General features: G+C 36.3%; 1 protein-coding gene across 12 annotated transcripts in view; it reads left to right on the forward strand.

Annotated features, from left to right (window-relative positions):
* PICALM (phosphatidylinositol binding clathrin assembly protein) overlaps positions 1 to 16598 on the forward strand; it is a 108264-nt gene that overhangs the window by 45980 nt on the left and 45686 nt on the right. For all 12 annotated transcript variants that reach the window (XM_024763623.1, XM_024763624.1, XM_024763615.1 and 9 more), the window contains exons 5-7: positions 9871 to 9964; positions 13020 to 13131; positions 14752 to 14858. In XM_024763623.1, the coding sequence (XP_024619391.1) occupies positions 9871 to 9964; positions 13020 to 13131; positions 14752 to 14858 (313 nt within the window). The remainder of the gene's footprint in view (positions 1 to 9870; positions 9965 to 13019; positions 13132 to 14751; positions 14859 to 16598) is intronic.

The raw sequence follows: 16598 nt of genomic DNA on the forward strand, positions 1-16598 counted from the left end.
CTTCTCCCGTTGCAGAGCACAGGCTCCGGACGCGCAGGCTCAGTAGCCATGGCTCACGGGCCTAGCCGCTCCGCGGCATGTGGGATCCTCCCTGATCAGGGCACGAACCCATGTCCCCTGCATCGGCAGGCAGACCCTCAACCACTGCACCACCAGAGAAGCCCCATGTGTCTTTTTGAATTACGGTTTTCTTGGTATATGCTCAGTAGTGGGATTGCTGGGTCGTATGGTAGTTCTCTTTATTTGTTTTTTAAGGAACCTCCATACTGTTCTCCATAGTGGCTGTATCAATTTACATTCCCACCAACAGGCAGGAGGGTTCCTTTTTCTCCACACCCTCTCTAGCATTTGTATGTAGATTTTCTGATGATGCCCATTCTAACCAGTGTGAGGTGATGCTTCATAGTTTTGATTTGCATTTCTCTAATAGTGATGTTGAGCAGCTTTTCATGTGCCTCTTGGCCATCTGTATGTCTTCTTTGGAGAAATGTCTGGTTTGATCTCCTGTGCATTTTTCGATTGGGTTGTTTGTTTTTCTGACATAGAGCTGCATGAGCTGTTTGTATATTTTGGAGATTAATCCCTTGTTGGTTGCTTCATTTGCAAACATTTTTATCCGATTCTGTTGGTTGCCCTTCTGTTTTGTTTATGGTTTCCTTTGTTGTGAAAAAGCTTTTAATATGTCGATTTTCGTTGTTATTTCTGTTACTCAACGAGGTGGATTAAAAATATTGCTGCAATTAATGTCAGAGAGTGTTCCGCATATGTTTTACTCTAAGAGTTTTACAGCATCCAAATCCTTGCATCCTTGGGATAAATCCCACTTAATCATGGTTTATGATCCTTTTAATGTATTGTTGGATTCTGTTTGCTAGTATTTTGCTGAGGGTTTTTGCATCTATATTCATCCGTGATATTGGTCTGTAATTTTCTTTTTTTGTAGTATCTTTGTCTGGTTTTGGTATCAGGGTGATGGTGGCCTCATAGAATGAGTTTGGGAGTGTTCCTTCCTCTGTAGTTTTTTGGAAGAGTTTGACAAGGATGGGTGTTAGTTCTTCTCTAAATGTTTGAACGAATTCACCTGTGAAGCCATCTGGTCCTGGACTTTTGTTTGTTGGGAGATTTTTAATCACAGTTTCAATTTCTTTACTTGTGATTGGTCTGTTCATATTTTCTATTTCTTCCTGGTTCAGTCTTAGAAGGTTATACCTTTCTAAGAATTTGTCCATTTCTTCCAGGTTGTCCATTTTATTGGCATGGAGTTGCTTGTAGTAGTCTCTTAGGATGCTTTGTATTTCTGCGGTGTCTGTGGTAACTTCTCCTTTTTCATTTCCAATTTTATTGATTTGAGTGCTCTCCCTCTTTTTCTTGATGGGTCTGGCTAAAGGTTTATCAATTTTGTTTATCTTCTCGAAGAACCAGCTTTTAGTTTTATTGATCTTTGCTATTGTTTTCTTTGTTTCTATTTCATTTATTTCTGCTCTGATCTTTATGATTTCTTTCCTTCTACTAACTTTGGGTTTTGTTTGTTCTTTCTCTTGTTCCTTTAGTTGTAAGTTTACATTGTTTATTTGATAGTTCTCTTGTTTCTTGAGGTAGGATTGTATTGCTATAAACTTCCCTCTTATAACTGCTTTTGCTGCATCCCATAGGTTTTGGATTGTCGTGTTTTCATTGTCATTTGTCTCTAGGTATTTTTTGATTTCTTCAGTGATCTCTTGGTTATTTAGTAATGTATTGTTTAGCCTCCATGTGTTTGTGTTTTTTACGTTTTTTTTCCTGTAATTTATTTCTGATCTCATAGCATTGTGGTCGGAAAAGATGCTCGATACGATTTCAGTTTTCTTAAATTTACTGAGGCTTGATTTGTGACCCAAGATGTGATCTGTCCTGGAGAATGTTCTGTGTGCCCTTGAGAAGAAAGTGTAATCTGCTGTTTTCAGATGGACTGTCCTATAAATATCAATCAATTCTGTCTGGTCTGTTGTGTCATTGAAAGCTTGTGTTTTCTTATTAATTTTCTGCCTGGATGATCTGTCTATTGGTGTAAGTGAGGTGTTAAAATTCCCTGCTATTGTGTTACTGTCAATTTCCTCTTTTAGAGCTGTTAGCAGTTGCCTTATGTAGTGAGGTGCTTCTTTGTTGGGTGCATATATATTTTTACTTGTTATATCTTATTGGATTGATCCCTTGATCATTATATAGTGTCCTTCCTTGTCTCTTGTAACATTCTTTATTTTAAAGTCTATTTTATCTGATATGAGTATTGCTACTGCAGCTTTCTTTTGATTTCCATTTGCATGGAATATCTTTTTCCATTCCCTCAGTTTCGGTGTGTATGTGTCCCTAGGTCTGAAGTGGGTCTCTTGTAGACAGCGTATATATGGGTCTTGTTTTTGTATCCATTCAGCCAGTCTGTGTCTTTTGGTTGGAGCATTTAATCCATTCACATTTAAGGTAATTATCGATATATATGTCCCTATTACCATTTTCTTGTTTTGGGTTTGTTTTTGTAGGTCGTTTTCTTCTCCTGTTTTTCCCACTTAGAGAAGTTCCTTTAGCATTTGCTGTAGAGCTGGTTTGGTGGTGCTGAATTCTCTTAGCTTTTGCTTGTTTGTAAAGCTTTTGATTTCTCCGTTGAATCTGAATGAGATCATTGCTGGGTAGAGTATTCTTGGTTGTAGGTTCTTCCCTTCCATCACTTTAAATATGTCATGCCACTCCCTTCTGGCTTGCAGAGTTTCTGCTGAGAAATCAGCTGTTAATCTTATGGGAGTTCCCTTGTATGTTGTCATTTTTCCCTTGTTGCTTTTAATAATTTTTCTTTGTCTTTAATTTTGTCAGTTTGATTATTATGTATCTTGGCATGTTTCTGCTTGGGTTTATCCTGCCTGGAACTCTCTGTGCTTCCTGGACTTGGGTGCCTATTTCCCATGTTAAGGACGTTTTTGTCTATAATCTCTTCAAATGTCTTCTCAGGTCCTTTCTCTCTCTCTCCTTCTGGGACTCCTATAATGTGAATATTGGTGCGTTTAATGTTGTCCCAGCAGTCTCTTAGGCTGTCTTCATTTCTTTTCATTCCTTTTTCTTTTTTTTTTTTTTTTGTTTTTGTTTTTGTTTTTGTTTTTGTTTTTTTTTCCGGTACGCGGGCCTCTCACTGTTGTTGCCTCTCCCATCGCGGTGCACAGGCTCCGGACGCGCAGGCTCAGCGGCCATGGCTCACGGGCCCAGCCGCTCCGCGGCATGTGGGATCCTCCCGGACCGGGGCACGAACCCGCGTCCCCTGCATCGGCAGGTGGACTCTCAACCACTGCGCCACCAGGGAAGCCCTCATTCCTTTTTCTTTATTCTGTTCTGTAGCAGTGATTTCCACCATTCTGTCTTCCAGGTCACTTATCCTTTCTTCTGCCTCAGTTATTCTACTGTTGATTCCTTCTAGTGTGTTTTTCATTTCAGTTATTTTATTGTTCATCTCTGTTCGTTTGCTCTTTAATTCTTCTAGGTCTTTGTTAAACATTTCTTGCATTTTCTCGATCTTTGCCTTCATTCTTTTTCTGAGGTCCTGGATCATCTTCACTATCATTATTCTGAATTCTTTTTCTGGAACGTTGCCTATCTCCACTTCATTTAGTTGTTTTTCTGGGGTTTTATCTTGTTCCTTCATGTTTGACATAGTCTTCTGCCTTTTCATTTTGTCTGTCTTTCTGTGATTGTGGTTTTCATTCTGCAGGCTGCAGGATTGTAATTCTTCTGTCTGTCCTCTCTGGTTGCATTAAGTGAAGTTTCCTGTAGAATAAATTCTTAGAATTGACAAGTCAAACGTTATAGACATTTACCATTTATTAGAAAATATTAAGTTGCCCTGGATAAAAGTGGTACCAGATTACTGAGTTAATTACAGTTATAAATACCTCTTCCTCTGTTTTCTTCCCTCATCATGAAAATGTATCTCATTAGGTGTTCATTTTATGTTGGTTGATCAACTAATTTTTAAATGGTGATATTGAGCCTCTTTCTCTCTTTTTAAAAATGCCATTCATGCTTTGTTAATTGCTTTTCAGTGTCCTTTGCCCACTTCTCTGTTGGGCTTTTACAATTCTTTTCTGTTGTCTTAAGACTAACTGGCTGTTTTGTCAGATAAATTTAGGTTTTATTTCTAGCTTCACTCCAGTTATATGAAAGATTTTAGTAGGATACTTCAGCCAGCTTAAGTTTTTTTTTTTGCGGTGCGCGGGCCTCTCACTGTTGTGGCCTCTCCCGTTGCGGAGCACACGCTCCGGACGCGCAGGCTCAGCGGCCGTGGCTCACGGGCCCAGCCGCTCTGCGGCATGTGGGATCTTCCCGGACCGGGGCACAAACCTGTGTCCCCTGCATCGGCAGGCGGACTCTCAACCACTGCACCACCAGGGAAGCCCCCAGCTTAAGTTTTAAAAAATAATTTTATTTTGAAATAATTTTACTTCCTGAAATGCTGCAAGGATAATACAGATAACTCCTATACACTTTAGTCAGATTTACCAGGCTTTAACATTTTGTCACATTTGTTTAATCATTCTTTGTGTATGTATGTTTGTATACTTCTCTTTTTGATCCATTTGAAAGTGGATTACATACCTCATGGCTTTTTACATTGTATAGCTCTTAATACTTCAATGCCTATTTCCTAAGAACAAATATCTTTTTTTTACATATCCATCAGTTTGCTAACTATTTCGGCATCATGCTACACAAACTTATGTTATTTGTACAGGACAGTGGGTTAGTTACATGGAGAAGACTGTTTGAGGCTGAAGGGTTAGGCATTAATGTGTTGGCATACATATAATCCAATTGTACCACAGTACTCTGCTGTGGCATAACTGGGAAGCCTTGACTTATGCTCCAGGTTATTTCATCTGTAAATATATTTTCATCTGTAGAATGGTGATGTTAATAGCACTTATCTATTAGGATTGTTATGAGAATTAAATGATATATTTTATGTAATGCTTATAGCACATGGCAAAGTAACAAATAAGCTTTTGGTTTTATTGGGAAAATAAACTGTCACAGGTTACAAATATTGCTCCTGGTTTTATTTTAGCAGTATTGAAACTTAAAAAAAAACTTATGTGTTAAAAATAGTTATCTTTATTTTATTTATTTATTTATTTTTGCGGTACGCGGGCCTCTCACTGTTGTGGCCTCTCCCGTTGTGGAGCACAGGCTCTGGACGTGCAGGCTCAGCGGCCATGGCTTATGGGCCCAGCCGCTCCGCGGCATGTGGGATCTTCCCGGACCAGGGCACGAGCCCGTGTCCCCTGCATCGGCAGGCGGACTCTCAACCACTGTGCCACCAGGGAAGCCCATTATCTTTATTTTTATGGCTGTTGTTTTTTAAGCAAACTTGGAGCGGGGTTTTCTACCCCAAAGTGATCAACTAGCTATTTCTGTTTTCATTGGATATTTTTATGGATCCAGTATTTTATATTTAAATCTTTAATTCATTTAGAATATATCTTGGTATTTAGAAATTGAGGTGGAGATAACTGTAATTTTTAATAGAAATATAGGATATTCAAAATCAAAATGAATTATTACCCTTGTACGGTTAAATGACTTTTCACTTAAATATACTTCTTTTATCTAGCCCCTTATTCGTTATTCTGGCAAATTCTTAGTCATTCTTCAAGAATTCACTCAAACATCATTTTTTTGAGGAATCCTTATTTCTGTTAGATTTTATATGAGATTGTCCGTCCATGAAGACAATATAGTCTTACTCAGATTCATATCTTCAGGACTTTCCACAGTATCTAAACATAGTAAATATGTAATAGTTTTTGAAAAGGTGACTAGGTGTTTCTAAATAGTACATTAAACGGTTCTATGAAAAATGGATCCAGTAAATTGCCTGTAGATTTATCTTTTTAGTTAGTTGTGTTAAAGATTGGTCCCTTCATTTTCTGTTTAACATTCCATTTTTTGATAATGTTAACTTACCATGTTTAATTATCTTGAATTCTAAATTAGTACGGTTCAAAGTAACAAGACATTGTTACATAACAAGCAAAAGAAAGAATAATAGAGGTATTGTCTGTGAATAAGGATATGGATGATCATCCTTTAATTCATTGCTCTTATATTTGGGAAGCAAGTATCTGAATTTAAGAAGTAATAAAAGCTTGTTTTCTACATAGAGTATGAATTATCATACATTTGCTCTGAATCATATTTAAGCATTTGGGTTTGTGAGTTGAGTTTTTTGAAGTCTGATGTAAGCATGTGATAACTTAGGATTTTTCTTAATGGAAAAATTTAAAGTTCTCTGGGATGAAATGATGTTGCTAGTGAGAGAGGGAAGAATAAAAAAACATCCCCATAGTTTCTGGCCTAAGTCACTGGGGAGATGTTACCTTTTACTGGGAAGGTTTTTGGGAATGGTAAGGTAGGGTATAGTGATTAAAAATTAAGGATTTTGTTTTTGAAATATTAGTTTTTAGATGCCTATAATTTTTATAAGTTAAAGTATCAGTTAGGCAATTCAACAGTACTAACTAGGAACTTTGAGATTTCTAGTCTGGGAATATAAATATATCAGTGGCAGTTTGGTAATTTCTGCCTTGGGAATGACAGTATCCTAGGGAATAAATACAGAATGAGAGGAGAGGGCCTAGAAACATCTTGAGATACACAGCATTTATTTTAGAGAATGAGTAGAGGATGAGGAGTCAATGAAAGAGACTAAAAAAGTGATAGTGAAGTAGGAAGAAAACAAGGAGTGGGGGATATAGGGGATGCTAAGACAGAGTATTACAAGAATGAGGGAAACTTTTGAATGATGCTGAGAAGTCTAGTCAGGTAATGTTAGACAAGTACCCATTGGAGAGGCAACATGGAGAGGCAGGAGTGGATCTTTACTGGAGTGAATTGAATAATGAATGAAAAGGAAGTGGCAATTCTTTTAAGAAGTGTGCTTGACTATGCAACAGAAGTGGTAGCTGAATGGGAATGTGGGGTTAGTGCGAGTGTGTGTGTGTTTGTGTTTAAAGCGTGGTAATCTTTAAAGTGTGGTAGACTTCGCTTGCATGTTCATGGGAATGATATAGTCTAAAAGAGATTAATGATCTGCACTGTCCAATATGGTAGCTGTTTGCCACGTGTGGCTGTTTAAATTCACCTGAAATAAAATTAAAAATTCATTTCCTCAGTTCCATCAACCACATTTCAGGTGCTCAGTAGCCTCGTGTGGCTAGTGGCTACCATACTGAACGGTGTAGGTGTAGAACATTTCTACCATTGCAGATAGTTCTATTGGACACTGCTGTGTTAAAGAGAAAGAGGATAACCAAAGATTGTGACAGAGTGGGATCCAAAGGACCTGTGTGATTGATATTTACATTTGATAGAAAGAAATAGACTTCCTCCATTGTAATATGAGCAGATCAGATAAATATAGTTTTGGTGGCAAGATAATCAGACAATCTCTTTTTGTCATTTTCTATTTCTGAATGAAATATTTTGAGAGTTATGAGCTGAGAGTTTGTGTGTTGGATGTGGGGGAGGGGTGGAGAAGGACAGGTGGGAGAAGGTGGTTTGAAAGTACTCAGGGGAGGGATTCACTAGAGGGGCTAAGAGGACTGCTGGCAATGCTGAGTCCCCATTTGAGGCTGATGATCAAGAATTTGTAGTTTAACCAGTTTACCCAGTTTTCTTTACTAGCACTCAGCTGCATGTGTACAGGCATGGAGAAGATAAATGTGTGTTCACCCAGGATTGTGAATTTGCCAGGTGACCGCAAGGGAATGAGAGGTGTAAGAGAGTTAGGGTATTAGCAAGGGAGTGATTATAATGATAATCTGTGGAATTATAAGCTAGATTAAAGAAGGAAAAATGAAAAGGGATCCATGTGGGTAGTGGTGGGGTTGATGCATTGAAGTTTATGATAAAGTCAAATAGTTTTTGCCATGGGACACTTGACCAAGGCAGCTGGAAAGTTAAAAGGTTATTGTCAGGATAAGGTGTCTGAATTTTGCCTTTTTCTTAAGTTGGGGGTAAGGGAGTAGGAGTGGGAGTAGGGATAATGTTGTTTCTTGGGGGATGGGCAGTTAAGGTTAGGATCTGACTATGGGAATAGGGGTTGTGGTTAAGGGATTTTGCGATCAAGATGTTGGATTGGTTGTGCATGTTAAGATGTTGGAGTTAACTGAGAAAAACTGAGCCAGTATTCAAGTCTTCTGTGATGGAGGGGAAGTGACCAGGAGATCAAAAATTACTTCAGCAAGGAGAGGGAGGAAGAACTAAAAGGGGACTAACAGTGACTGATAAAATGAGAGTGTGATGTGTATGAGAATAAAGAAAGGGTTACAAAGAGGGAGTGGCGTCCTTATCCCAAACTCCAGTCAATGTAGTTTAATACCTGAGAGGATATAGGTGTTGGTGGGTTAACACATGTTATGTGGGAGAGTTGTTGGACTAAAGCTGGTCAATAGCTGCCTGTGTAAGGCAGTCCAGTGTTTGTTCTTTAAACTCTTGTTTTGTCCTGCAAAGCACTGTTTTTGCTTTTCATAGCTTAATTGTTTTTCGGGTATCTGGAGTTGTGGTTGAAGGGGTAGCTTAGGGTAGAACAGCTGTTTATAAGTATGGATCATTTGTAAATTAGGGAAAGCCTGTATATTTTTTGAAAGGGTCTTGTTCCTCTGCCAAGAGGTTATGAAAAGCACTGTTTTGGAGTCTCATACACCTGGGTTTACATACTGACCCTAAAATGAATTTGTTTTCTGAACTTAGATAGTCATAACCTCCCTGAACCTAAAATTTCATGTCTATAAAATGGGACAAGACTGTCCAGAGGATTTTTGTGAGGATTTGAAAAACATACATCAGGCCCTTAATATGGTGCCTGATATATAATAAACACTTAGTGTTAGTTCTGCACCTTAACCCCAGTACCTCTTATATAGTGTTTTTGTTGTCAGTTTTGTAAAATTCTAGTTTATTTGGTACTGCTGATATTTCTCTATTTTTAGAAATATCTAAAGAAATATTTAAAGAAATCTTTTTGGAAATATTTAACAGAACATTTTATTAAAAACCATTCCTCTTAATTATCACTTATTTTAATGGCCAGATTAGAATGACTTGGTAAAATTGTCCTTTATTTTATAATAAAATAATTTTATTTTGATTTGAGTCACAAATAAAGTACCTTAAGTAAAGTGGTGCTCAGCAAGACTTGTGTTCAACTGCAGACTCCATTGTGTCCTATTTAGTGATTTGAGGGAAATGATTTTTTTTAATTTATAATTTCAAAAAAAAATCTGTAAAACTGCCCTTTACACACATATGAGTGGTGTGAGGATCAGACTATTTTCTCATGTAAAAAGTATAGTATAAACTTGGCTATATAATGCAAGCTTTTATTTTTATGTCTCATACTTTACATCTTCTTTTTAGTTATAAACGAGCACCTTGATATTGGACATAACGGTGTTTCCTGTTTTTGTTTTTTCTATATGATTTCTATTGATACTTGAGGTTTCAGGTTCATTAATGACTTAAAAACATGCAATGGAGCTTACCTGGTGGCGCAGTGGTTGAGAGTCCGCCTGCCGATGCAGGGGACACGGGTTCGTGTCCCGGTCCAGGAAGATCCCACATGCCGCGGAGTGGCTGGGCCTGTGAGCCATGGCCTCTGAGCCTGTGCGTCCGGAGCCTGTGCTCCGCAACGGGAGAGGCCACAGCAGTGAGAGGCCCGCGTACTGCAAAAAAAAAAAAAGTGATAAAAACATGCGATGTTTTGTAGCACCTTGTTCTCTGTTTAAATAGAGAACCAGATGGGAGTTCAAAATGTAGATTTAATAACAAACTCAATTTTTTTTTTTTAAACAGGGCTGATGGAGTTATGAGAACAATGAACACAGAAAAACTCCTAAAAACTGTACCAATTATTCAAAATCAAATGGATGCCCTTCTTGATTTTAATGTAAGTTGATTGCATAAATGCTTTTATAATTTGAGATTTAAAAAATTATATCATTTTAATTGGTCAGAGTTTTTATTCTCAAGTTATCATAGACTAATTTTTTCACACTAATATCCTATGTGCCTAAGGATTTTCTATAAATGTGGTCCCAAACCAGATTACTTTCCGTTTTTATAATTGTTTTAGATTTACTCTGATTTCTTTGGTGGTGCTTCTCTAACCCCCAAATTATAGGGTATACAAGCTAAAGAAAGTGATGGAGAGATGAAGAGATTGATGTAAAAATCTACTTTCTTTTGATAATGGTTTTTAGATATTAAAAATGTATAAAGATTTTCTTTATGATGAGCTAACTTAATATTTCACTTTTTGTCTGCATTGTAGAACTCAAAGCATGACAGTTATTGAGAAATAAAGGGAAGTTCAAATATACTCGTAACAACATGTTATATAGCTATTGCCCAAGGATGTTGTGTTCCCTGGGATTTTTGTTTTAATGACTGTTACTTGAACCAAATTGCCAGCTTTGTCATTTGTTTGTAATATGTTAGGTGTTAGCATTTACAAGTCTTTTCTTTTTTGGTTCATCTAGCTTAAAGACATTGTATTTTAGAGCTTGTAAGTGCAAGTTAGTGATTGGAACTGTGACAGTTTTATGCTGAAATTGATTTTCCTTTAATGGTATGCTATTAATTGGTAGTCTTAAGCTTCTGGAGGGCAGGGACCAGGTCTTCTTTTTCCCTGCTGTGTCCCCATTGTCAGTAGTGTGTGGCACATAGATAGTGTTCAGTAAACATTCAATAAATGAATCCTGAAGGTGCTTTATAGACTAGAACAGGTTCTCAAACTAGTATTTTTTTATAGGCTTGTGAACTGAGAACATTTTTAAATGGTTGCAAATAATAAAAAGAATATTTTTATATTTTTAAATAGTTGCAAATAATAAAAAAAGAATATTTTTAACAGGTGAAAAGTATATGAAGTTTATTTTTCAGTGTCCACAATTGTGTTTTTAGAACAGGCTCATTGGTTACATGTTGTCTGTGGCTGCTTTTTTTGATGTAATAACGGGATTGAGTAGTTGTGACAGAGACCATATGGCCTGCAAGTCTAAAATACTCACGATCAGGACCTTTACAAAAAAGTTTGCTGGCCCCTAGTCTACATGACAGGGGATTAATGTAACTACTGAGCTTTATTTTGGTTTTTATAGAGAAAGGGTCCAACCATGAATTTTTTTTTTCACTTAATTTATTGTGGGTACCTTTATAAAATTGCATATTCTTTTCAGTGTCTATTATACTGCATTGTGTGTAACAACTTATATGATCCTCCTGTTGATAAATAGGGTATTTTGGTTTTTTAATTCAGAAAATAAATGGAGGAAAAAAACAAGTGGGAGGGACACTACGTACTCTGTGTGTGTTAGATAATAGTGTATCTACACATTTATAAACCTATTTCTATAGGGTTAATGCCTAGAAAAAGAATTTGGTGGTTCAAGGCCATAAACATTAAAATTTTTTTTTTTAAGAAATACTAACTTTATTTATTTTGGCTGCATTGGGTCTTTATTGCTGCTCAGGGGCTTTCTGTAGTTGGGGCGAGCCGGGGCTACTCTTCGTCGTGGTGCACGGGCTTCTCTTGTTGCGGAGCACTGTCTCTAGGTGTGTGTGCTTCAGTAGTTGCCGAGTGTGTCCTCAGTAGTTGCAGCTCACAGGTTCAGTAGTTGTGGTGCCCGGGCTCAGTAGTTGTGGCTCGTGGGCTGTAGAACGCAGGCTCAGTAGTTGTGGCACATGGGCTTAGTTGCTCTGTGGCATGTGGGATCTTCCTGGACCAGGGATCAAACCCATGGCAGGTAGATTCTTAACCACTGCGCCACCAGGGAAGTCCCAGCATTTAAATTTTTAAGAAATTTAAATTTTAAATATTGCCAACTTAACACTGCAAAAGGGTTGAGCTAGTCACTTGTCAAAAGGTGCCTGTTTTTCTTCATCCTTATCTGTATAGAATAATACCTTGGTTTTGATTATCTTGATACCTGCTAGTCTGGTGCTCTCAAGAAAGGATAGTTCAGTAATTTAATTTGATTATTTTAATTTACTTGATCAGTGAAGTTGAACTTCTTTTCACATGTTATTAGCTGTATGTATTTTTTATTTTGTGAATTGTCTTATAGAATTCTCTCTATGATGGAAGTCAACCTTGTCAGATATTCTGCAAATATTTACCAGTTGGTTGCTTACCATTCAGTTTTGTGCTTATATTTTTCTATACCTAACAAGGTAACTATCATGTACTTAGATATCTAAAAAGGAATTTAAGATAAATTTGGTTTATCCTTTTGATTCTTTCTTTAAGATAAAACTAAAGGTGTTTCTTGTATTTCTTGGTAAACAAATAAGTGCTTTTTTTGTTAAAGCATAATTCCCTAATAATAATAAATATTGATCATTTATTTGTAAAATACTGCATCAGGCTGTTTACACTCAGTATATCATTTAATTCTCCCAGTAACTGTGTGAGGTAGAAATATTATTATAACCATTTTGAAGGTGAGCTTGTTTGTAATATTGGGAAAAGTTATATTTTTAAAAAATATATATTCTGCCTAGCTTAACTCAGTGCCTTGGTGATTGTAGTAGCCATTTAATAAATATTTTTTGATTTATAAATATTCAGTAAATTCTTCATGACTCAGAGTGAACTTCTACCTAGAAATGGGCTTTATTTTGCAGTTAGAAGTATTTAATGTTGAATTGAACTTAAAAGACTTGAGATGTAGCCTAAGAATTTCAAGAGTTAAAGGGTACTTTTGTTCTCAATGACTTATTTCTGAACTAAATTGAATGTTGTAGGATTTGTGTTTGTAGCTTTTAAATAAATCTGAACTCTTTGATCAAGATTTTTGCACTATATGGCTATAACTGATTGCTAGAGATAAATGTCTTCCTCTCATACACCTAAATGTTTGAATTCATTGTATTTTAATTTGAAGGAAGTAATTGTCATTTTAAAACAAAACATTAGCTAATCTTTCTTTTTGTTTTTCCAGGTTAATAGCAATGAACTTACAAATGGGGTAATAAATGCTGCCTTCATGCTCCTGTTCAAAGATGCCATTAGACTGTTTGCAGCGTACAATGAAGGAATTATTAACCTGCTGGGTAAGTATTTCTATAGTTTAATAACATTTTATTTCTTATCTTGTGTCATATAGTAAATAATATTGTCTAAGTTGTTACTTAAAGCTGCCTAAAAATCCACTGAGATATAGTCATTCGTTGTAACAATTCAGAGAAAAGAATTTTATATCTGACTACATATGCTAAGTGATTAAATACTTATACAACTAGAATGTTCAGCTAGATGAATTTTGTATTTTTTAGATATATCTTTTTTTCTATCAGTTTTATTATTTTTAGAAATACAAAAATTTCATAAAAATTAAGTTGGAATTTTCTGTCTCAGGAAAATCATTTCCTCACAATTTACTCCAAAATGAACTTTAACTGTAAAATTGGTATTTTTTTCTAAACTTAATTTTCAGATTGCTAATTATTTTAAAATAATTAAACACGCATTTTTAAGGATGCTTTTTACTTTTGAGGCATTTCAGGAATGTGGTGCTTTACTGTGTATTCAGTATATATGGAATGCAGTTAATTTCGCCTAGAGATGCTAGTGTTTTGAATGGGATTTGGTTGGAGTAGACAATTAACAGTCTGCCAAGTGTGCCAAAGTATCAAGTGTCAGATGTCAAATATTCCAATGTAATTGTTCTCCCTTTTCAGTACTTTTTTTTTTTTTAGAATTTATTTAAATTTGTTTTTCATAGGCTGGCTTAACACAGCCTCATTCAGGGATGCTTTAATCTATGGAGATAGGGAAATAAGGTGGTTGTTTTTTTTAACAAGTGAAAAATGGAAAGTTTTCTTTTCTACAAAGTTTTGGAAGGCATAGTCTCCCACCCTGTGATTGGTATAAATTAAGCTCTTTACTGCTGTTTATATATTAAGTTAAATTAGCTTTCCAAGTGACATTTGGACGTGGAAAAGTTGCCATCTTTCTTTCTTTCTTTTTTTTTTAATTAATTAATTTATTTTTGGCTGTGTTGGGTGTTTGTTGCTGCGTGCAGACTTTCTCTAGTTGCAGTGAGCAGGGGCTACTCTTCGTTGTGGTGCGCAGGCTTCTTGTTGCAGTGGCTTCTCTTGTTGAGGAGCATGGACTCTAGGAGCGCGGGTTTCAGTAGTTGTGGCTCGTGGGCCCTAGAGCGCGGGCTTCAGTACTTGTGGCTCACGGGCTTAGTTGCTCCGTGGCATGTGGAATTTACCTGGACCAGGGATCGAACCCATGTCTCCTGCATTGGCAGGCGGATTCTTAACCGCTGCGCCACCAGGGAAGCCCCCATCTTTCTTTATCATTAGTAAGAATATTTGGAAATAGATGTTAGCACTGTTTTAAATGGAGTCAAATGTGATCTGTATTAACATGCAAGTATATATTTAGGGAATTGTGAGGGAAGAAATATTGTAGAACATACTAGTAATATGAGTAAAGTCATAATTTCTTAATTTTTAATATAAATTTCTTAATTTTTAATATAACAGCATCTCTATTTTAATTTGCTTTAAATATCTAAGCTTATTTAACACTATTTTTTCTGTAGGGTGAATGTGTTCTCTGAGACATCAATATAATCTCTTTAGAGCTGTTTTAAATCTTTTTCCTTTTTGATTGTTACATTTTGAAGTGAATAAAAGTATATTTACATCTACTTTTTGCAGAAAAATATTTCGATATGAAAAAGAACCAGTGCAAAGAAGGTCTTGACATCTATAAGAAGTTCCTGACTAGGATGACAAGAATCTCAGAGTTTCTCAAAGTTGCAGAGGTAAACTGTCTTTAAGTGACTGTATCTCTTAAGTTGCTTTTTTTGTCTTTAAGTGTGCATTTCAAAGAAATCAGTCTATATCCAAGTGAAAGAAGTGTCAAGTATAGTAAGGTATATATTCAATTATATCACTATGCAATATTGAATTCTGTGCTATGGTATGAATATGATATAATATTGAATAAAAAATTTCCTGTATATTTAATTCAGTATTGAATACTGAAAGGTAATCTATTTTTAAATTGTTTATTTCTCTATAAAATCAAGTAGGTGGCAGTGACTTTTATGTTTGGAATTGGCCATGTATTGTAGAAGATTTATTCTATTCAATATGGTAGAGAATATTCTATGTTAGTGCAAGTCTCTTTTCTCCAGCGAGAGTTGCAGCTGGAGCCACATTGTTCAAAATGTTTTGTTCCCTTCAGAAGTGAATATAGTGCATTTATTGTTTGTCATTGATTATGAAAACCATGAACGTAGGTTATAGGATAATCTAATTTTACAAATCGGTTTAAAAAATAATTTTCTGAGACTGTCACAGAAGGTAGTTGTGGTAATGCTTGTGGGCATTATCTTGCTGGCACAGAGGCAGCACTTGAAGTGTTTTTGTTTGTTTTCCCTTTCTCTGCCCTCTATGCATTACCACCAGAGGTGTCTTGCTAGGATAATTCTAGAAGATGAATAGACTATATAACTGATTAATAATATCAGAGTAGTTAATCTGAAACTAGCAAGTTGGTGATTCTAGCTCTATTACCATAGTGATGTTTTATTCTGTAGCAGATGGAATAGGATAGAAAAGGATGATGAGACCTTTGAAGAAAATAGCTTTGTGGTGTTAATCAGGTATTTTATGAAGTGTACTGAAATTTATTTTGGATTTAAAGTATCTTTCAAGGAGAAATCAGTGTTTTTTTCCCCCCATTTCTTTAGGGTCAGTCACATACTAAAACCAGAAAAAGGTAGTGTTTATGCTATGATTCTAGCAAATTCCTTAAATAAAGTTTTAGTTTGTTGGCTTTTCCCTTTGGCTTCTTTTCTTTCATGAGGCGGTCTTTGGGCTAGCAATTTCATTATGAGACCTTAGTTCTTGGAGTAAAGACACAAATAACTGAGACTTCCCTGGTGACGCAGTGGTTAAGAGTATGCCTGCCAATGCAGGGGACATGGGTTTGATCCCGGGTCCAGGAAGATCCCACATGCTGTGGAGCAACTAAGCCCGTGCGCCACAACTACTGAGCCTGTGCTCTAGAGCCCGTGAGCCACAACTACTGAGCCTGCGTGCCTAGAGCCCATGCTCTGCAACAAGAGAAGCCACTGCAATGAGAAGCCCGCACACTGCAACGAAGGGTAGCCCTCGCTGCCCGCAATTAAAGAAAGCCCACGCGCAGCAACGAAGACACAGCGCAACCAAAATAAATAAAAATAAATAAAGTCAAAATGATACTTAAAAATGAAAAAAGATGCAAGTAACCTTTTCAAATGTGTTTGAAGAGGACAAATGTATCAATTAGTGATGAGCTCTTAAGATCTTAGTATGAATTATTTTATCAAATTTTCTACTGCTATCATTCTGGGACTGGCCCTTGAGAGGTTGAGAAAAGGAAGAGAGAATGATTAGAAAATGAAATATAGTCATATAGTCATGGGAGGGAAAAGAATTTTTAAATTTGTGTTGTAATAAATAGAAATGGTTCTTATCTTTTTTGCTAGAAATTATCTAGTACCTGAACATCATGA

Source organism: Neophocaena asiaeorientalis, unplaced genomic scaffold (genome assembly GCF_003031525.2).
Source record: "Neophocaena asiaeorientalis asiaeorientalis breed wild unplaced genomic scaffold, Neophocaena_asiaeorientalis_V1.1 scaffold946, whole genome shotgun sequence".
Taxonomy (NCBI): domain Eukaryota; kingdom Metazoa; phylum Chordata; class Mammalia; order Artiodactyla; family Phocoenidae; genus Neophocaena; species Neophocaena asiaeorientalis.